The sequence below is a fragment of the Symsagittifera roscoffensis genome, chromosome 3 (assembly GCF_963678635.1).
Source record: "Symsagittifera roscoffensis chromosome 3, txSymRosc1.1, whole genome shotgun sequence".
NCBI lineage: Eukaryota > Metazoa > Xenacoelomorpha > Acoela > Convolutidae > Symsagittifera > Symsagittifera roscoffensis.
In genome coordinates, this window is record NC_087064.1 from 23201001 (window position 1) to 23223576 (window position 22576).

The following is a 22576-nucleotide window of genomic DNA, read 5'->3' on the forward strand; positions in this document are numbered from 1 at the left end:
CGTCAGAAAAAATTTTCGACATTTTTTTCTTGAAAACCCGCCTCCCTCCTCGAAAAAATCCTAGATCCGCCCCTTTGATGATGTAGAAGTAGCAGCAAGGATCCGACCATATTAATGAACGCAGATATAATTTAAAATTTCCTTACTTTTTTTTGGTATAATTTTGATCGCGCTTTTGAGGCTTTTAAAAAAATTTAGAGAAAATGTTTATTTTCTCGTTTAGGCAACTTTAGGTAAAAGAGACTGAAAAATTTGGCTCAACAGACTTTTTAGAAAAATTTATTTATTTGTCTTTTTATTCCTGAAGCCAAAAAACTATGAACATTTTTTATCCTATCGTGTTAAGGAAGATTACTGCGGTCGGAATTTGCAATACTTGCACAACATCCGGCCATCTGGCTTACGATTGGGTCAACTGATCATTTGATTTGATTCAATTATCCACTGATTGGTACCTTTATTACCTTTTTTGTTGAACGGATTTTTTTCCATTCCCAGTTTTTTTTCATACATTTATTGCTTCGATTATATATTTCGACATCCTTATGTTGTTACTGAACAAGTAAAATAATGTAGAGATATGAAGAGAGGGTTTTAGTCGTTCACACAGTTTATGCTCGATAAGCAAACTGAAAAACAGACAAGCTTAAGAAAATACTGAGAAAAAAGCGGATGCAATTAATGAACTTAGTCCCTCCTTTTCCGCTCAGATATTCCTGAGAAAAAAATTCTTGCATAATTTCCTCGGTTACATATAAAAAACAAATCGCAAGCCAACCGATAAAATTCTGGTTTGAACAAAAAATAATGTTCGACCATCGTTTTGACTGTTGTTTAATTGGCCCGCAATAATTAAATTGTTGATGATTTTTTTGCTCGTTCAATTTTCTTCATTTTTATCTAATTATTGCTGACTTCAATTCTCAGTCAAAAGCAGGTATGTTTAATGTTTTGAGTCATTAAAAATCAGAGTGACTATATTTTTTATTATTTAATTTGAAGTTGAAATATATACACGATGGTTTTCTATTCGAGGGTTGGAGGTTAGTTCGAGACCACCCAAGCATACAAAATTCAAGAACACCCAAGCATACTCTTCATACGAATTATACCATTATACCGAGCTGCGGTGCATGCCATTAACCATGAATTTCCATTAATCGAAATTTTTTAATATAGGTTTTTCTTTTTGGGCCACTTAGTGCATAAGATCCCCGAGCTGGAACAATTAGTAACAAGGAGGGTTTTCTCAATTCAAATGCTTTTTATCGGTTGTCTGTTTGATTACCTGGAGAATTTTTTTATTCCGTGTCTAAAACTTTTTACGATTTTGTCATTAAGATGGTATTAGTGTATTTTTTTACTATTAAAATTGTATGACCAATATTTTTGCTGTCATAGCAGGTTGTTTTCAAAAGTTCCCAATGAAACTTATAGTCTTAGTTTTTAATCTCAAAACAAATTCTGTTCTCAAGTGAGCAAATTGCCCAGATGCTCAAAAATTTCAAAAGCTATATTATACACAGCTGTTTTATCTGGTTTCCTTGCTTGCTTTTCTTTTTAAATATAAGTTACTGAATTTTCTTTTTAAATAGAAGTTGCTATTAGCAAAAAATATAAGCAAATTATGTGTTTTTTTTTGCTCCGATTATCAAATTCCTTGTTTTTTTCTAAAACCGCTCGAGAAATCGTGTGTGTTTTGTATTTCTAAATTCAGATATTCTGTGAATTTGTCATTATCCAAGATAACTGCGTTAAAACACAAGCAAGAGAACATCGGAAGACAAAAAAAAACAAATCTACAGTTTCATAGTTTATGGAAACTTTTAGTCTTACAAGTCGTTACAATAAAAAATTGGGTCCAAACTATTTCATAGAATGGAGAAAATGCTAGTTATATATGTTTCAGATAATTTCTAAGTTCATGATGCGCAATGGTTGATTTAGGGAGGGAGTTTGATTTAAGGAGGGAGTTTGGAATCCTTTCAGGATTTTGATCCCTGATTAGCCAAAGGGACCCCCCTCTGGTACTGTTTTATTACCTGCATTTTTGGCTGACTGACCTTACAAGCTTTCTAAGTCACCTTTGGCGCCAATGTTTTTTAATGTGGGCGCTGTAAAAACAAGATTTTTGGTCAAAACTGTCCAAAAACATCCTAAATACGAGTTTTTTCAAAAATTCGGCTGAGGTCTTATTAGTGATTAGGAGAACTCGGAAAAACAGTTTGGTCGACCTCTTATAAGCCTAGATCCGCCCCTGATGAAATGTATCGAAAAGTGAACTGTATATCTAGCGTTTATGTCAACCCAAACATCTTATTTATTTTTGGTTTTTATAATCGGTTAAAATAGGCAGAATGTTTGCTTGTTCAACGCGGAAAATTTTTTCCAGTTTGACTTCCACGCGCAGTTTTTTTTTTCATCGAATTAAACTATCTTCGGTCAAATCACACACATTTTTGGTTGAGCCAATTGGAACTTAAATTGCAAACCTCAACTTGGGATTGAATGTTGAACATCAGTCTTCATTTCAATTGTGTCTGTTTTTCATTATCAACAAGAGCTCTTCGGAAACTCCGGAGATGTTCTGTTTCCAATTTCATTCAAAATTGAAACGACCAAATGGTTTTCATTAAGATACGGTTCATTTCACCATATGTAAGTACCAAATGAACTGTGATTTCATAATGAGCTCCAACTAAGCTTTTTCTGTCCTAAAACTGTTAGTACACCCTAGTAGAAAGACATATTTCATGATATTTTTCTCTTTTTTTTCAGTTCTTAGGGGCTGATTTTTCTGCAGTAGTAATCGAAAACCTTAAATCCAGCAGAGTAAAGAAAATTGACAGGGGATTGAGGTCGGACGCAAATTGTTATGTTAGATAAGATAATTTCTGAGGAGAGAAATATTATCTGAAATTGAAATTGGGTTTTGAGAGGAGATTTTGGTTGTGATGGTCCGATTGTGATTTCAACTTAGAAACACACACACACACATAGAGAGAGAGAGAGAGAGAGAGAGAACAATTTGAAGTGCATGAATAACTTTAGAGTCTACAATTAGTCCGTTTTTGCATAAGCACCATTTTCTGATTCCTATGACAAACCCTACCTCATTATAAAGACCCGCTTTAAAATAACACTTTCCCATTGTTTAACTTTTCCAGCTCAATGGCGATTTATAATATGTTTGAACAGAGTAATTATGCAACATCTGAGCACAACGCGTAATTAGGTAAGTTAAATATACGCAACCATCAATCCACAGTCCATTCATAATAGTTTACGTCCCGTTTTTCGACTCTCTCCCCCACAAGATATACACATACCACTACATAAAAACTCAATTTTACAATTTTACCTTGGAACAGTGGTTTTCAAAATGAATGAACTGTGTGAATTAAAAAAAGTATTTCTCAGGGATTCGACACCCTGCTGACCCAAAGGGTCCCCTCTTTGGTACTATTTAAGAAATCCCTTTTTGGCTGATCGACCCTAAAATTTTTCTAAAATTGGCTTTTTTGACCTGTTTTTCAAAATATTGCCTGCGGTGCCAAAAATTTGGCCAAAACAGCGTCTTGTTAGTGCTTTAGGAGAGCTGGGAAAATCAATTTGCTCTGCCTAAAAAAAAGGTCGTCAATATTTTCAAAAATTTTTGAAAATTGGCCTCCCCCTCCAGAAAATCTTAGATCCGCCTCAGTATATTTATATATATATATATATATATATATATATATATATATATATACACTTTTTACAAAAATTTTATCACTTGCATTTTCTCCGAATTATGACTTGAATTTTTGTTCAGTTAACTCAGATCTACGAAAAATGTCTCGTCGAGAAATACAAAATAAATCCGTTTTTCAGAGTTCAAGGAGAAAGTGAATACTTATTCAAATAGAAAACTCTTACTTTTGATTTGTAACAAATTTAGTAACAACAAATTTTTCAAATAATAAATTTTCAATAAATTTTTACTTATTATAATAACTTTTTCAAAAAAAAAAATTTTTTTTTTTTCGTTTTTTTTCCAAAAAGCTACCCTGAAAGTAACATCTCAAAAAACAGAACGTCAAATTGGTTCTCACAAAAGTTCGGGTTAGTTCTCATGCAAAAAAAAACGCTTTTCATATAAATTCATACACAAAAAAAGGCTTCATCATACAATTTCATCCTTGAAGTCGACGGAAAAATGGTTATCACACAAATTCCGAACCTGAAAACTGGAGTATTTACATAAAAGTAATTTTCTTCTTTCTAGACGCAACATCACTTCTATTCTCAAAAATTTTTATTTCCAGTCCAAGTGAAAAAAAATTACAATGTTTTCTGAAACGTAGTCCAAACTCAAGTTTTCACATAGAAGAGACAAAAATGACCATGAAACATTTTGTCTGAAATCAGACTGATATTTTTTTTGATTTTGTTTTGTAAGATAAGCTTTATGCTGTTGCAAAAACATGCCGCAATTTTCAACCACTAAATTTTTCAAAGTAAAAAATTTTCAGCTATACACTAAAAACTAATGTTCTTAGTTAAAATTCTATAAAAAACGTTTAATTTATGTTTGATGGAGATTATGCACTGGCAAATAATCCGTGAAAAATCGTCAGCTTGATTAGAAGGTGTTTCAAAAGAAAAAATTTGTTTTGAATTTTTGAAAAAAAAACGAAAAAAGTGAGCGCAGTTAGAAAAAACATAAACTTTTTTTGCAGTTTTAAAACAATACTGGTCAGCCCATATATATGCATTAACAACTATATTCATATAGTTCTTCACACTAGCAAACTTTAGTGATGTACTGTTATAGTACGACTATTTTTTTTCTAAACTAATCGCAAATATTGGTGCCGCTTTTGGGGCATCTTTACAGCTTTTAATAGCATGTGCTTTGACAGTAAAAAATTAACACATTACTTTTTTCTCATTGTTCAAAAAACTATTTGCTTCAAATATCAGTAAAACAAAAAAACTCTATTTTAGAAATTTTCCAATTCAATATTTCTCTTAAAATTTTTGAAATATTTTTAGAAATAATTTGGTACTATGCTTTTGAATTTACTAATAGCAAAGTTAGCCTGGATGTCTTCAGTTTTTCCTGCATCGCATTGGCAATTTATAAGCATTTGTAACCGCTTTATTTGTGATTAGTGTTTGTTGGTTCATGGCAGAGCGGAGACTCTGAGTTTCTAGGGATCAGGTTCGATATTGTCAGTTAGTAAAGTTTTACTAATTCGAGGCTTATTTCCATTTTTTCTTTTTTTTCACTTTGCAAAGCTGTTTTTCTGTCATTTTCTCATAAGTGTTTGCAAAGCATAGCTTCGACTCTATGTAAAAATTTCCGTACGTATGGTGTTACATATATTTGTATGACAACAAAAGTTTCTTTTACAGAATTTGTATGAATAGAGGTTTTGGTCAAGCGGGGCTAGTAATTTTTCAGATATATTATAAACTTTTACCTAGTTCAGAACACTTTAATAACAAATTTTTCTTCTCACATTATGATCACTCGTAGAAGTTGGCTTTAATTATTATTTTTTTGCCAAATGTAATCATTGTGGATTTTTATCTAGCAAAGGTTTTCTACTACCCTAAAAACTTAAAAATCGATGAAAGCGACTCAACGAAAAAAATGAACTTTTGAAAGGCTTACGCATATGCCCACACTGGTGTTTCATGGAAATATCAAGGTTTTTATAATGACTCTCCACAGTTTTTTTGAAACATCGGTAAAAATAGATTAAAATGGATTAGAATCTACTTTAATCGATTATAATAGATTATAATTTATTACGAAAGATTTTTTTTCAGCTGGTTTATAATTTTCAAATAGAGGGTAGTGTTTTCACAAATTGACAGTTACACTTGGCTTACACGTTTCATTTGAAAATCGCAAAAAATTAGACTAAACTTGGCAGATAAAATTTTACTCCTTTTATTTCGTTGAATACTTTTTGTTTCTCAAATTTTGTTGATCCTGTGTTGCACCTGCCTTTATTCAATTTACTTCTCTCCTAGCTTCAATTTTTATGGTATGGGGAGAAATTTTAGGGGTGGGGGACAAAAATTGTATGGATGGTAAACTAGGGGAGGCTATAAACGTAAAGGGGGTAAGAAGGGTATGCAGTTAGGCGGAAGGGTGTAGGGTGTTTCTTTGTAGGGGGATTGTTTGGGGTCGTGGAGAATGTGGGTGTCTGAAAGTATTTCTGTATGTCGAACATTATTGAGGAAGAGGTATTGTAAACATGGAGGAACATGTTCTTTCGGGTTCTAATTTTGCAGAAAGCGGCAAAAATAGAGTAAAAAATTCAAAAAAAATCAAGTTGCAAAAAAAATCAAGTTTCATATATTTTTCGACAAAAAACAATCAATTTAATGAAACCAAAAATGGATTAATTGAATGCTAAATATATTTGATTATAATCCCTAAAAATCCATTTTCATGATTAGAAGGGTCAAGAAAATCGAATATATGGGTTAAATTTTTTTACCAAAACAACCCAATATAATCAATTTTCCATGAAACTCTAGTGCGGGAAAACTTTGAAGTTGCAGAATACCGCGGAAAATCTGAGTATTTTAGGAAATTTGAGCAAACCAAAAAAATTTTTGATTGGCAATTGTTAGTTTTCGATCGTTCTTGAGGTATGTTTCGACCGTGCTCTAGGTATGTTTCGACCATACTCGACTGGATTTCGATATGTTTAGATCGTGCTCGTGGTATGTTTTGAGTTTGTGCTCGACTCAAACCCCAGTCTCGACCATTATATTTTGGTCGACACTGATATGTGCTTGAGTTTGAAAGCGGAAACATTAAGTGAGCACCTTGACCCAAGTGGCAAACACTGAAACACTGACACTGAATGGAGCGGTTCTGCTTCGAGACTACTTAGCTTTGCAATATAACGATTTCAATTGTAAGCAGTGTATTTTCGTATTTTTGGACAAGTAAGTACGTGTTGCCGTTTTTTTTCAAGATGCAAAACTTGACTTAATTCATTTTTCATCAAGCAATTATTTTTTATCTATTTTTTTTATTTGTATTGAACTGTAGAGAACCCCCCTCTCCGCCCCTGCTCCCACCCCAAATTCAATTTAAACCCTTCTTCCCCAGTTTGTTCCCCCAGTTAACATATCTCTGGTTAGGAAACTGTAAGGTGAGGAAGTTGGGTGGTAAACTTTAATAAAAATGGAGATGGGGTCGGTTGAACGTGTTTGAAATTTATATCTATAAAAATTTCATACAATTTCTTGCAAAGTTTGCAAAGTTTGCTCTATTAATCGAATTAGTTATAAAACGAAAACGAATGATAATTGGCGCGGGTGGTCCTCGCCATAAAAAAAATTTTGCTTGCAGTTCACTTTCGGGCGCTTGTTTTTCATAGCTTGCATTCATCATAATCTATAACTCAGAAATATTTTAAAACAAGGATAGCCGGTGATTGTGCAAGTAGTACAGAGTGTTCCGACCACGCTTAAAAATTACAAAAAAAACGTTTGTCCGAATAGTGTCGTTTTTTCGGCTTGGTGTGATAAACAAATCCGAGCGAAAAAGTATGGGCATAAGTTTGGGCATTTTCTTCAGTCATATAAAATATGCAAATTCAAAAACAACTACTCAAATAAAGAGAAAAACAAAAATAATTTTTAAAAAGGGTTGAAAGTTTTTTTATAACTTTTCAGAAATTTTTTCCCAAATTTTTAAGTTTTTGATTCCTAAGATGAAGCCAAAACTCTATAAACTAACTTCGTTAGAGTAAAACTAATTTTTCAAGGCTTAAATTAAGCATAAATAAGCTAATGTAAGCTTGCTCATTCGCTCAAAAATGTCGAAATTCCAAAATTTTAAACCGGTCTTTCTTGACACCGAGAAAATTTTCAAAAAGTTTTTTGATGTAGTTCGAATCATGACTGAATGGGCTTTAATATGATAAATCACTCAACTCAGTGCAACGATTGGTTGTGGTACCTGATGTTGCGTGGAAAACAAACAAAAAGAAAAACAAACACCCCGAAAGCAAATTTCCTCCCCATTTTCAATGTTCGGAACAAAAATAACGATACTACAGGAACACAAAAAAGTAGAAAAAGGAGAAACACTCTCAATTTATGAATCTCAAAAATATACGATTACAATCTGAAGGTATTTACGAAACTTATTTTTCTAGATTTTTAGCAAGTTTGTTTTGAGAACAGATATTTTGGAGAAAAAGAGCAATAAATTGTTTTTCGGGCAGTTATGGAATTTTTATTTTATAAAATTTTTTAGAACAGACATCAAAATTACTAGAAACTTAGCGTCCCGAAGCGAAACAACTTTTTATGGACGCGCAAAATTTTGCATTTTTATCTGGGGAACTCCGAGACACATCTTTGAACAAGACTGCTCGTATATCAGGACAAAACGCTGAATGTTCTGACTGTCCTCTAATTGGTCTCGAATAGTTTTTGAAAACATTGGAAAACTATTAATTTTGGACAATATCGAAGATCAAGTGTGAAAATATCAGTCATACGAAATTAATACGACCCACTAGCTAGCCTCAATTCAATTTGGAGCAATTTTGTTCTGCGGGATTTTTTGCTACGCATAAATAATTCGCGTTACGTTTTCAGCAATATGAATAAAATCTTCAAAGCGCGAATAAAATAGTGCAAATCATGGCCAAATTTTCTATTTTCAAACTTCCAGAACTTTGATTCGGGGAGTCAATATCTTCAATAGAGTATAAGTTTTTTGTTAAAAAATTTTTCTTCAATATCCAAACATTGACTGAGTAAAAAACCACACCAAGCATAATTATCTCGTTTTCTCCCAAAGTCGGAAAAACAGGCCAAATTTCCACCAAAGTTACTGCTTTCCAACATGTTGTGGAATCCACAAATAATTTCCATCTGACGTAAATTGTCAGACCATTAAATTTTGTGCTATATTTAAATCAAAGCTATCAAAGCTATGTTTAAGTAGTTTGGTTTTGAATTGCACGTTATCAAAGGCATCCGAAAAGAATACAGAAAAAAGTTTTTATTCGCGTATTCCGAGACAATGTTCCTTTCAACTTAGTCGCGGAATCCGAATTTTACGCCCAAAGGCATAGTTATTGTTCCGACTTTCGTAACAAAAGTAACTGAATATCTGTGCTTGGGGTGGTGTTTTTTTTCTTCAGACAAAATACGACTTTTTAATTAGCTATTTTTGACGGAATTTGTTTAATATCATTCAAAAGGTATTTTTGCCTTGAGCTTAAAATTGAAAAGATATTTCACCTGTGATCATTTTTTGTAACGTAATGGGGGTTTAAAAATTGCCATTTTGGTCATTTTGGGAATTAACGCGTAAGCGGAGAAAATCGTTCCAAATTGGTTGAAGTAAGCTTATTTGCCATAATTGATTTGTTACTCGGTGCAAAGTCTATCACTTTGTACTTTAAATATCGTGTGGGGAGATGCTTTTCACAAAAAATTCTAAACTAAAAAAAAATAATATTTTTTTTGACGTTCAGTTTTTGCAAGTTATTGATGATTCATAGACCTTAAAAGGCAGTCGCAAAATTTAGGGCTTCGCCCTGATACGAGCAGTCTTGTTGTACATATAGTTCGATTTTAGTTCTAAAAACATGATTGGATAACATTAGTTCCACTGAACCTCTTTACACTTCTCCGTCAATTGAATTTGATGTTTCGTGGGGAACTAAATATTTTTTTTTAAATGCACTACTCAATTAATTCTAATCTATGAGAATTACATGATAAGCTTTTTTCAGAACCATTATATGAATATTGTAACTAGCTTTTTTGGTGTAAAAAGGTCAAAATGGGTATAATAAAAACTGAAGTAGAAAAGCAATTTACATTTGTTGCCTCTGATTTGAGTTCCAATTGACACCCTGTCCAAATCTGCCCTTTTTCAGCTCTTTTCATGTCGCCCGTTCTAATTTCCTTCACTCCAATAAATTTACCCATGTCTCTTTCCTCTGTTTGCCCCACGCGCCTAGTGAAGTTGCGCTGACAGTTTCTAGTCTCGATGATTAATTAACCAGCCGCGCTGACTTAACGGCAGTAAGTAAACGCTTGACAGTAAGTAAACGCTTATTTTTTCTCTCTATCAATTCCGGTCGAAAACGTTTTACTGACAGGGGCGGATCTAGGATTTTCTCGGGGGGGGGGGGCGGATTTTCAAAAAAGTTTCGAAAATTTTGACGACCTTTTTTTGTCGACCAAATTGAGCTCTCCTAATGCACTAAAAAGACGCTGTTTTGGCCAAATTTTCTGCGCCACAGGCAAATTTTGAAAAAAAAAATGAAAAAAAAAGGTTAAAAAAGCCGTTTTGGGCACGGTTAAAAAAGCCGTTAAAAAAATGTAGGGCCAAAAATGGATTTCTTAAAAAGTACCAAAGGGGGGACCGAAGGAAAACTTATGCGCAGCTTATTCCAACCTTTAGAATTTTTTGCCAAAAATTGCGTATCAAGTATAGTTTTCACCAAGTTTTCCGAAAAATTGTTGTGAAAAAATGCGAAGAATTTTCCAAAAAAAATTCCTCTTAAAATTTCTGAAATAATTCTGACCTTTAGACAATAAAATGGCAAAAAAATGCGTTTTTCAGCAATGTCTAACTTTTGAAGGACTTCAAGACCAAACATTGAAAAAAAACTGACTTAAAATGATCTGTCATGCAAGTTTTCAGAGGAAAATTGAAAAAACGCCCAGAAGCCAAAGCCAAAAGAAAGAGCTAGTCTGAGTTAGTTTTAGCTAAAATTACTGCAAAAGATTATTTGTAAACCGTTTTTTCTGAAATTATTTTGAGGTACTCGTTTATAAGCATGGCCCTACCGTTTTTGATGAATCCGATGCGAAAACTCTCTCAGAAGTTTAGACCCGTCAGACCACTTGAATTGTAATTGATGATCTTCAGGTGAATGAAAAAAAAAACAGGAAAACTAGTAAGCATTTCTTTGTTTTATTTGTCACTTTTTTTCATGTAAAGTCAAATCATTGAAAGTATCAGGTGTGACTTTTATTTGGGGTTATTGGCAGTTTTTGAAGATCAGGATTCTAAGAGAGATTTTCAATGGAACTATACTTTTAAACGACTACTTGGGTTGAAATTACACAAAAAATGGATCAGAACAATAGATGCTACAATTTTTACAGAATTCCCGCATCGAACGCCCATGGATCATAATCGGTTATATTTTCATAATATGATCACCATCTATAAAAATACAAAATAATTGATTATAATCCTTTAAAAATGGATTATAATCCTAATATTTTTTATGCAAACATAATCCATTATAATCAATTACAATCGATTATAATGGATTTTTTCGAGAGGTTTATCAAGAATTTTCCAATTTTTTCAAAGTTATCTCATTTCCTGTTTAACCGAACCGAGCGCCCATGGATCATAATCGATTATATTGTCATAATATGGTCATCATCTATAAAATGACAAAATAGTACATTATAATCCATTAAAAATGGATTATAATCCTAATATTTTTTTGTCAATATAATCCATTTGTCAATTTAAACGCGTACAAGTTTAGTACGTTAGACATAATCAAGAAAAGTTAAGTTGTCATCGAAACTTTGTTTGTTTGCTGGTAGTTTTTCGAAAACAACTGTTGAAGGTTATCTCTAATTCACTAACGTTCTTCACGTTTGTGTATAAATCTCATAAAGACACGCACAAAAAGAAACGATTTTAAGTATAATAAACAAGTAACCACTTTTCATTCAGAATGTAGTCTAAATAGTCTGTGCTACCCCCACATCAACCGGATATCCTTATTTTTGTTTCACTTTCCTCTAATATCTTCTGGGGAAAAGCAGTTGAATATAGTAAAATACTGCAAGATTGACAGTCAATGACTTTTCATTGGCAAGGAAGCGCTAAATTAAGCTACCAAAACCAGCTTTCATAAGAAGAAACCAACTTTTTTATAATTTGAATGAGAAATTTTAGACTAATTTTGAGAGGACATAGCGAGAATTTGCACAAAACTCGCTTGAGTTGGTCAATTTTGGACTTAACTTCAAAAACTTTAAACCAGCATTTAGGATTATTTTTTGTTTTTTAACTTTTCTATTAACTTGTGAATTTAACTCACTCTAGGATGAATCTAAACAAAAAAATATTTGCTGATTGCTCTGTGTTTATTACGTAGTTTTGCTTTCAAACAAAAACACTGGTCCAAACAAAAAAAATCGAAAGTTTTGATCTCTCTTTTTTTCGAAGTGTGTCTGAAATTTGCTGCAGTATTGATTATTTTATTTGTTCTTATTTTAAACTAAAAACTTCATTTTGCAAAAAACAGCAGTCCGGCACTCAGTAAAAAGAGAAAGGATAACATTTTTCGTGACATTATAATAAATTATAATCACTATAATTGATTATAATTTTTCTGAAAATCTCTAATAATCTCTTATAATATCTTATAATCTATTATAATCTATTATAACCTATTATAATAGGTTATAATCCTTTTTCTGTCAAAAATCTCTAAAAATGAGATGTCTCGTTTTTCTTTGGTTCATCTCTTGGTTCATCCCTTCATATTAGTTGAAAGAATCCCGCGGAAGGTGAAACATAATTCTTGTATATAAATCATGAAACTAAAGCTGTGTGCTGATATTTTGGTGGTGAAAAAAATTTAAAATCTACATCATGAAACAACTATAAGTAAGAAAAAATGAAAAAAAAAAGCAGCATAATTTTTATTTGATTTGAAAACAGTTACAAAAATTTTCCCATTTTTCACATAAACCAATGTCTACAAAAATCATAAATATAAGCAATTCAGGTGCAAGGTCGAAGACAAAATGGGCAAGGAAAACGGATTACAAAAAATTATAATCGATTTTAATAGATTATTTCTGCAAAACAAAAGAATTAGAAATTCGGATAAAAATAATCGATTGTAATCGATTATAATGTATTATAATTGATTATACTTGATTTTAAAGAGAGATACTATAAACAATTATTAATTGATTAAAATCAATTTTTCTCAATTTTGTAAGACTGGTTCTAAAATCATAATTTAATCGATTATTAACGCTTGAAACTGCGTGCGGGGTTTGCTAAGATCCCCTAGAAAAAGTTGTTAAATAAATGAAAATATTTATATATCGAAATTTATTCTTGGCCTAGAGTTAATTTAGAGATATTTTTAGGCATCTAAACAGCTTATACAAGATTGAGTTTTGTATCGTACAAACAATGTGGCTTCAAAAAACAATTTTTCGGAGTCAATAATTAGTTGATGTTTTTGCGATTCGCAGAGTATCTTTTAAGTGCTATCAGGCCTGAATAGTCCTTTTGTATTGTTTCCCTCATATGTCGGGTTGAGTTATTTTGTTAACCGAAGATGTTTTTTGCAACTCAAAGCAGTTTTTTTACGTCAAACTTTCAGCCTCCCAATGCTAAGATTTAAAAAATCATAATTTTTTTTTGCTGTTCAAAAATATATCACTGAAGTGGGTTAAATGGGAAAAGGAGCAGTCTACAAACCTGATTTTGTTTGTCATTTTTTAGAAATTATTTTGAAAAATGAATAACCTCAACCTACATAAAGTGGAAATTTGAAAAATTGAATAAAGAAAAGAAAAAATGAAGTTAGCTAAATTAGTTCAGTTAATGCCGCATATAATCTGCATTTATTCAGGGCAGAAGAGTTTTATTGTTATTGGCGTACGTATTGACACAAGAAAATTAACCCTAATTTTTGATGGATAAAGAGACTGATTTATGTGATTCCGTATGGTCTGTTTGCTTCAACTGATATGGTATAGTTTATTAGTGGTTGCATTAACAAATTTAATTTGTTTTAGTCTTTGTATCGACTATCAAAGCCCTGCTTACGTGGAGACAGAAGGTAGCAGAATTAATTCGGAAGCCTACACGAAATCATCACGAATTGTCTTTGAAAATAGGGAAACCGCGCCCCGTGAAAAAGAAAAAGCGAAACACAAATCATTTTCTGACAGAAAATTTGAAAGCAGAAACGTATCCTCAAATTTGTTGAAAAATACCTCCAGTCATTCGAAGCCAATTAAAAACAACAGGAAAAAAACAGACAACAATTTTTATTCAGATTTGGGTAACCTGCTAAATTTAAATTCCTCTGCACAATCAGAAGTTCTGCCAGTCTCTTTTACTCATACTGACCCGAATAGTGCAGACGAGAGACTTTTAAAGTCTTTACCGGATAAAACGGTTGTTGCGGTAAACCATAGCTCCCAGGATTCTACAGTTCCGCTGAGAGAACCATCAACACCATCTCGGAATAATTACTCGGCGGTGTCATCGCTTTTAACTTGCATTTATCACATCACTTTTTCCCAAAATATATCAGTTTTCAGGCAGGCAGCAACTAAACACGTGAACGAACTATTTCTTCAGACTTTGTCCGAGCAGAGTCGAATAATAAATGAGCCAAAATGTGACAACAGCGTGAAAAATGTTGTACCCGAGTTGCGTTTGTTAAGTCACACCCCGTTGGAGCCAAACAACTTTTTAGACCAGCGTAGTTATTCAGTTTTCTATATCGGTTGTGGCTTTGATCATATTTTTACGGCCAACTGGTCACCGGGGAATAACGGGGGAGGAGGGGGGAGTAAATCGAATGGGACTGTGTCTACTGATGCCATTGAGCAGCCCAAAAGTGGAGTAAATCCATCAACAAAGTCCATCCCGCCTGTAGTTATTACAATACAGCCTACAGTTATGAGCCCTGCGCTAAGCACACTTTATTCGATTTCCACCCATTTACTTGTCACTAATTCGACTCCAGGCGATAACAATGAGACGGCAGCAGCAGACGATTCTGCCTCGCATCTCTCGGACGCGACTGGCTTCGGGGCTTTCCTGTGGACTGTTGCGATTCGCCAATGGCTCGTCGCATCACTCCTCTCCATTATTCCTCTCACTACCATAATAGGCAGACACCGAATTCAGTTTAGGCTTGTAAAGTAATTAGTATAAAAACTTTTTAATTTCTGCAGCTTTTTCTATAAAGAGCGTTTCAAGATTTTGAATTTTTAGAAAGGATTTTTTGAGATAATGAGGGGGTTGGGGCAGGGGTGGTTTTTAGAGAGGCGGACTTGACCATTTGGTTTTTTTTACTTCATAATTCTCAGCGGCGCCAATATGTAGTAATTTTAGAACATTTTCGAAAATCTGTCTTCGGCGCAGATAATTTTGGCTAAATAGAGTCTTTATTGCGTTTTGGGAATCATCAGAAAATCAAATTGGTCGACCTGAAAAAAGTCGACAAAGCTTCCGAAAGTTTTCCGACACCCCCATCCCCTTCAAAAAGTCCCTGAGCAGGTTTTCGACCCCCTGGCCACCAAAGGATTCCTCTTTGGTGCTGTTATAGGACGCCCATTTTTGGTCGACCGATCATAAAATTTAAGTGCGTTCCAAAAACCGCCATTTTTCATCGAAACTTTTAAAGCGCAAAAAAACGTCTTTTTTGCCGTTTTTTCTAGATTGTTGTAACAATTTGAGCAAAAAAGGTTTTTGAAAACTTTCGATCTATTTTTGAAAACCCTGGATCCGTTTCAATATTAAGATATCGCTTTCCGAATTAGTTTTTGGAAACGAATAATGTTTTATTTATGGTCCTAGTTTTCTGTTGAATCACTATTTTAAGTATACTGGTGCCACCTATGACGCTTTTGTCTTGCGGATGAGTGGTACAGCTTAGCTATATTGTAATGATTCGGTGTCTGAGCTGTGGTTGGTTGTTGCCTTAGGCAATGTGATGGTGGTGTATGCGATCAACACAGAGAAGAGTCTGCAGCAGGTACAGAACAATCTGCTAGTGTCCCTGGCCACTGCTGACCTTCTAGTGGCCATAGTGGTCATGCCCATAGCCATCGCACTCGAAATCACAAGTGAGCATCAATCACTTCTTTTCTATTAACTTCCTTCTTGGTCAAATTTTCGCTTTAATCCTCAGAAATTGCCATCGGACTTGACGTCAAATTACTTTTGTTGCGTTTTAGTGAGCAAAATGTGCGATTGAAATAGAGTAATCGATGCTTTTTAGGCCATGAAAACTCTGGACAAAAAACTTTAAGTAACTATGATGCGCAGTCCTTGCTATCTCACATGTCATTTTATCACAAACTTTCAAACAAGGCAGCCTATTTTGCAGCGATTTTTCTTAAAATCAACTAGTGGTTCCAAGAGCAGCAAAATAGTTGCACTGAATTTCTTGAGCAAAAGAAGGCACATGTTTTTTTTCGAAAAAACTATGTTCAATATGAAGCCAAACTGTTCACTGGATAGGCGCACAATTTGGTGTCTCTAGGTTACCGGAATCAAGAAAAAATTTTAAAATTTTTCCCAATAGTTGAGTGGAATCCTTTCACTAATTTTTCGTGGATTGCGCGCTCAAATACAATTAACGTTTTTTTTGTCGGCACATTAGTTTTGTTGCTGATTTTGCGACATCGTTATTTTATTATGCACATGTATAACAGTTGCGTATTCCAAAATTTTTGTTGCCGATTCTGCCAATTCGTCTGATTTTGGAGCGATTTTGAGCAATACAATGTTTTAGCACTTTGTTTGTGGAATCCAAGACAGCAAAGAAGATGAAAGAAAACTTGCAATGTTGCGGATAACGAGACAAATCTGTTTTCGGCATATCGCGGAATTCGCTTACTTTTAGCAAAATACACAGTTTGGCTTTGTAGTTTACTCAGTGCATTTGATTCTCCAGGAAAAATTTGACTCCAAAAAATTGTTTTCGACTCAATGATGGTTTGTCGCAATTTTTCAAGAAAGTTACGGAATGTTTGAACTAGGGTTGCTTTTCAATCAGCAGTTTTTGAAGGAATTTTTCAACAGTCCCAAAAATTTCAATGTCCTCAGCTCCAAATCAATTTGATATTTCACCTGTGATAATTTTCCTCAAAATTATCAAGGTTCAACGTTTGTTTGACTAGTTCGACCGATTGGCACAATGATTTTGTGGTATTTATCAGTTTTCTAATAACGCGTAGTTGAGCCGACTCAACAATCAAGCCAAATTGAATTTAGGTCAGCTAATAATCCAAATACCGCGTTGCTTCATGAGAAATATCACTATGTACTTTTAAACTGAGTGTCACGGGAAAACTTGACAAAAAAAATTTAAACAAAATTTCGACCAAAATTTTTTTTCAGATACCTCACATTCACTATAGGCCAAAAAGGCAGTCCACACATTCAAAATGTTGCCCCAATACGACAAATCGTGACTGCTAACAGCTACATTTTGAGTTGGCTCTGAAAAAGCTTAGACAATGAATGAAAGCGACACAAAAAAAAACATTATTTTGATGTTGAAAATGTTTCTCTCATAAAAAAAACAAATATTCATACTATTGTTAATAGTGTTTGGCTGCTACGAGTTTTGAATATGGATTAAGAAGCCCAAATTTGATACATACTTGGTTAAATCTTTCAAAATCATGATAACATTTTAAAAATTTATTCAAGTACATTAGTGAAAAAAATCGATCTCCATTTTTTTATCGTTGCAATTTTTTAAAAATGTTAATAAATTAATTTTTATCATCAAAATGTTATGAGGTCAAAATCAAATGATCAAATTGATTCATATTATAGTTCCATACATGGAAAATTTACTTAAAAAGGTCCTTAAATTACATTTAAGTTTGAAAGTTTGAAAAAGATTATAATCGTATTTGAAATGAAATTTTACTAAATTTTAAAAAGGTAGTACATAAAATCACGAAGATCCTGGTTAATCAAATACCATGAGTCAAGAACGCGTAAGAAACTGTTAAAATTTTAAGAACTATGTTAAGCAAATGCCAAATGACATGTCTTACATAAATTTCGCCTATTTGAGATGCCATTTTTGAACCTAAATTTTTGGGCCAATATTTCATCTCGTAGGTGATATAAAAATGCAAAGCCAAACAAGATGTTTTTGTTCCTGAAGTACACAAAGTTGCCTTGAAAAACAGAAAAATTAAATCTTATGGGCAGGGGCGGATTTAGGGGGGGGGGGGGCGGACGCGCCCCTCAGGGATTCGACCCCCTGCCGACCCAAGGGGTCCCCCTTTGGTACTTTTTAAGAAATCCATTTTTGGCCAACCGACCCTAAAATTTTTCTAAAGGCGCCTTTGGCGCCAATATATTCTATTTTTGAGGGGGGAGCGCGCGCCGAAAAAACGCAATTTTTTGGTCAAAATTTTCCAAAAAGTGCCTAAAAACGCCTTTTTTGGACTGTTTTTTCAAATTTTTGCCTGCGGCGCAGAAAATGTTACCAAAAATTGGACTAAACCATGCTTAGGGAGAGCTCAAAAATCAATTCGGTTGACCTAAAAAAAAGGTCGACAAAATTTTCGAATTTTTTTTTGAAACTCCGCCCCCCCCCCCCCCCTGGAGAAAATCCTAGACCCGCCCCTGCTTATGGGTACAGCAAGGCTGGCGAAATGTTAGTTTAAAACGTTTTTAACAAATTAACATGTTAATTATCGAAAAGAACACGTTAAAAACACAAACTGATGTTAATTTCAATTTGGTTATTTGTTGAGTTGCTTGAACAAACAAGCCAGTTTCCCAGCTTTTTCGACCCCCATTGAGGCTCGTAACTTCCCGTAGGTGAATCCCAAGGTTGAAAAGCACCTTTCGAGACCAGCACTTGACGCAACAGCGTCGACTAGTGTCTTCGCGAAGTCAATGAAGTTTTGGTCAAAACCAAGCTTTGACCCGCTTGACCACCATGCTGACGGCTCCACTTTCTTGTATCCTTCACCAAAAAGATACTCCGTGTATGGCGACGTTTTACCCATGTACTTGGTGAGCTCTGGTAGCATTTCCTCGCCAGCTACTTCTTTGATATACTCAACCGCTTTCGCTGTTTCAAGAGGTGTCAACATGTTGCCGTGGTGTCGATGACTAATTTCTCTCCTCATAAGATTCATGTTAGCAGCATTGTCAGTAACAAAACTTGTTACTTTTACCCCAAACTCGTCCTCCACGTAAGCGATTTGATCTTTGACAACTTGAACCAAATAATCAGAAGTGTGAGGCTCACCAGATGTGTTAATTGTATTGACGAGATAACACACGCCTGACTTGTAAAAAGAAATTCTGAGAACGGGGTCATTCGTTAGTGTAGACCAACCATCTATAGCCAAGGTAACATGGGCCTTCTGTACTTGTTGCTTGACTTTCTGTTTTTCTTGGTCGTAGACTTCATCAAGAAGTTCACCAGAAATTTTTCGTCTTTCGGGTATAGTTGTCCCTGGCCGAAGTTTCTGTACCAAACTTTTCAGGTGTCTGTTACTGGCTGCATTGAATGGAGTATTGGTCGCAATAAAATACCTAGTTACACTGAGGTCGATTTCGTGTTGTTTTACCGCCGATGTCGACAAAACTTGGAGTGTAGACTGCTTCAGAACTTTTGCAGGTGGACCTTGAACAGATGAACTTGCAGTTTGTTCGTCAACATTTATGACGACTGGTTGACATTTGGCCAAATGCTTCTTCATTCGTGCTGGGTTGTTGACAACATCACCAGCACACGCCTTGCATTTTGCTCGTTTGACGCCATCGACGTGATTAGCAGTAAAACTGTCCCAAATCGACTTCTTGGAGCGAGGCATAACGCACGAAATCTGAAAAAGTACTTGGTTGTACTCTAGACAGCTTAAGTGTTATTTACACTGTTAAGAACAAAGCAGGTTAATAACATGTTAAGAACAAAGCAGGTTAATAAAGTGTTATTTACACTGTTAAGAACAAAGCAGGTTAATAACATGTTAAATATACCCTTGTTAAAAACAATGTGTTAATAACACGCCAGCCTTGGGGTACAGTTTCTGGGAGTTTTTTGTTTCCATTCAAAATTCGTTTGAAAATTGTATATTAATAGTTATGGCCATAGTGACAAAACAGCATTAAAAGTGCTTTTAAACTTTCTGAAAATTTATGCGAAATTTGTTTGAGACCAGCTTTTTTTGGATAAAATTTCTCTGTAGTTTTGTGTACGTAGCCTTTTCGTTCAATGGATCTCACTCCGTTGTCTGATTGTTTTCTCCAGCAGCACTCAATGATGCCACCAAACTGTTTTGATTATCAGTGTGTCTGTATGTGTTTTACAGACCAATGGGTGTTTGGCTACTTCACCTGTGACTTCTGGAGGACGATGGATGTGATGATGTGCACTGCTTCCATCCTTCACCTATGCGTCATCGCACTTGACAGGTATCCCATTCACTATAATTACACTATTTTACATTATACAATAATTACATTATACCATACACTAATCTAGAAACAAATTACAGAGTCTGACACTTAGGTGAAAACTTCCGCTACTCAAAATTGCCAATTCCAGATTTGCACGACTAAAATTCATCATCTCATCATTTTTGCGGATGAAAATGGTCTTTATTAGAATTATCCGGAGATTGCATATTCTCCACTTATTTTCTTCCATGATTGTAGATAATATAACTGGAAAATAGCCAAACAAATAGTATACACTTAGCGGAAGGCGGGGGCAAACATTTTGGCAAACTAGGGTCCTTAGAGTTTGGGTAAACATCAACCTAAAAAAACGTCGCAATTTTTGCTGAATTTTTGCTTCTAAAACTATTTGGTCCCTAATTTTAGGCATTAATGTTTAGACTTCGAAAGTTGCCACAATTATAAGATTAGGCTGCTCTGAAAATGTCGTGGAACTGTCTTTACTTGACTGTCTGTAAATGTCTTTAGTGCGACTCGTAGCGACTCCGGATTCTTCTATAATTTTATACTCATGATGCAATTATGCTTTCTTTTTTTCAATAAGACGAACCATATTTTAATCGGAGCATCGGGTTATAAAATCATCCAACCGTCTGAGTCGTGATTCCCGTTCATGCCGTATGCCGAAGGTTTCTCTCGCCTAAAGTTTTAGTCGTAACCATTCAAACCATTCTTTTTTGTTTGTAACAAGATAAGCCAGTCGCTGTGCAAATGTCACAGAATGGTCTGACCACAATCATCGTTCCAAAAAGCGTGAAACAAATCTAAGAATTTTTGGAAAAAAATGTGGTGCCGTTTTTCCACAGGCCATAACATGCTGATAAAAGTTATTGATAATTAATTTATAAGTTTTAATTTAAAAAAAAAACAAAAAACAAGTAACATCTTACCTGGACATATATGAGTGCAAAAACGAACATATCACATAAAAATATGGCTTTGAAGCGATAAAAAACTTGAACTTTTGAGAAATACCCTGCAAAAAGAGATAACAATCACAAACAAACCTGGCTCAAGAAAGGTGATAGACACGACCAATTTAACTGCCATGTTACAGGTACACATGATCTTAGAAAGAAAAGGATCATTGAAAGATAGAAAGACTGCTCGTGTCGGGGCAAGGCATAGCCCTGAGTATTCCAACTGCAGCTTAATATACTGAAATAGCTCTTCTTGAAAATAAGAATTGATTTTTCCAACAAAATTTAAGCTTTTATTACTTCCTCCTCACGCAATTTTAAGCACACGGTAATAAAATTAGCAAAATTTTACGCAATTTTTGAATCGTTTAACTAGTTTCAATTCAGTTGGGAATGCGTACCGAGACGCATTCGAAAATCATGACAAATTGGTAATGTCAATAAAATTACCGATCAGTTGAAAATGCAGATAGGCTCAATCACTGGTTCAAAAATTCTGAAACAGGTCAGGTACAACGAGACTGCTCGCATCAGGGCAAAGCCCTGAATCTTCCGACTGCCTTTTAATTGGTCTCAAATAAATTTTTGCTAAATTAAATATTTGCAAAGCTTTAAATTTGTTTCTCTTTTTTCTCACTTCTTCCATTTTTTTTTGATATGAAAAGCAGACTAATTAGGTCATTACAAAGATTTTTAGTCCTCGTATTTAACCTACTTAACCCATCCATTAAACCACAAAAAGGATGCTCGTGCGAGGTGAGGGGAGAAAAGGAGTCGAATTTTAAGCTGATAATATCAACTTTTAAGTGTTAAAATTTGAGTCGTGTGTAGAATTAATCAGACCAATTAGCTTATTGCCTCAAATCAATATAAAACAATTTTGTAGTGCGGTATAATTCGGTTCCTGTACAATATAAAACGAGCAATTTAGACACAGTCGTGAGTGGGTTTTATAATGGTGTGCACAACCAGCTGGGCTCAAACAGATCAAGGGATCGATCCACCGATGGAGCAAAGAGTTTTGTTAAATTTTTCTTATTAAATAAACAACCCGACTCTATAAAATCCTCACTTTCTCTTAAAGTCGGAACAATAATTAAACAAAAAATATTGCGGGCAAAGAGTCAATTTTTCGCTACATTTCAGTTCAAAAAACATTTTTCGGTGTTAAAAAAATCCGTCACAAATTTTTAATTAGAAAAATGCATTCGTCAGGGAAAAAATCTACGGAATGTGAAACTATAACTTAAGTAAATTTTTAATTTATTCTAGACATTGTAATCGGGTCTTGAGCATTTTGCACAGTCTGTTCGATCTTTAGAAACAGACTTTCGATTCTCGCAGATCACGGTGCTCTCATGATTGT

The 22576-nt window shown here is 34.2% G+C and overlaps 5 protein-coding genes across 6 annotated transcripts in view; 2 read left to right on the forward strand and 3 right to left on the reverse strand.

The window, feature by feature from the left end:
• The window catches only part of LOC134841892 (dnaJ homolog subfamily B member 6-like), a 463167-nt gene that overhangs the window by 343638 nt on the left and 96953 nt on the right, over positions 1-22576 (reverse strand). The gene's annotated exons all lie outside the window — the stretch shown is intronic.
• Positions 1-22576, reverse strand: part of LOC134841887 (E3 ubiquitin-protein ligase NEDD4-like) — a 378569-nt gene that overhangs the window by 259039 nt on the left and 96954 nt on the right. The window lies entirely within an intron of this gene.
• LOC134841889 (leucine-rich repeat-containing protein 45-like) overlaps positions 1-22576 on the forward strand; it is a 449626-nt gene that overhangs the window by 203750 nt on the left and 223300 nt on the right. The window lies entirely within an intron of this gene.
• LOC134841891 (endophilin-A-like) overlaps positions 1-22576 on the reverse strand; it is a 259814-nt gene that overhangs the window by 140284 nt on the left and 96954 nt on the right. The gene's annotated exons all lie outside the window — the stretch shown is intronic.
• Positions 1-22576, forward strand: part of LOC134841151 (uncharacterized) — a 28138-nt gene that overhangs the window by 2084 nt on the left and 3478 nt on the right. Inside the window, exons 2-4 of the mRNA XM_063856952.1 lie at positions 13843-14951; positions 15769-15909; positions 20143-20245. Coding sequence (XP_063713022.1) covers positions 13843-14951; positions 15769-15909; positions 20143-20245 — 1353 coding nt within the window. The remainder of the gene's footprint in view (positions 1-13842; positions 14952-15768; positions 15910-20142; positions 20246-22576) is intronic.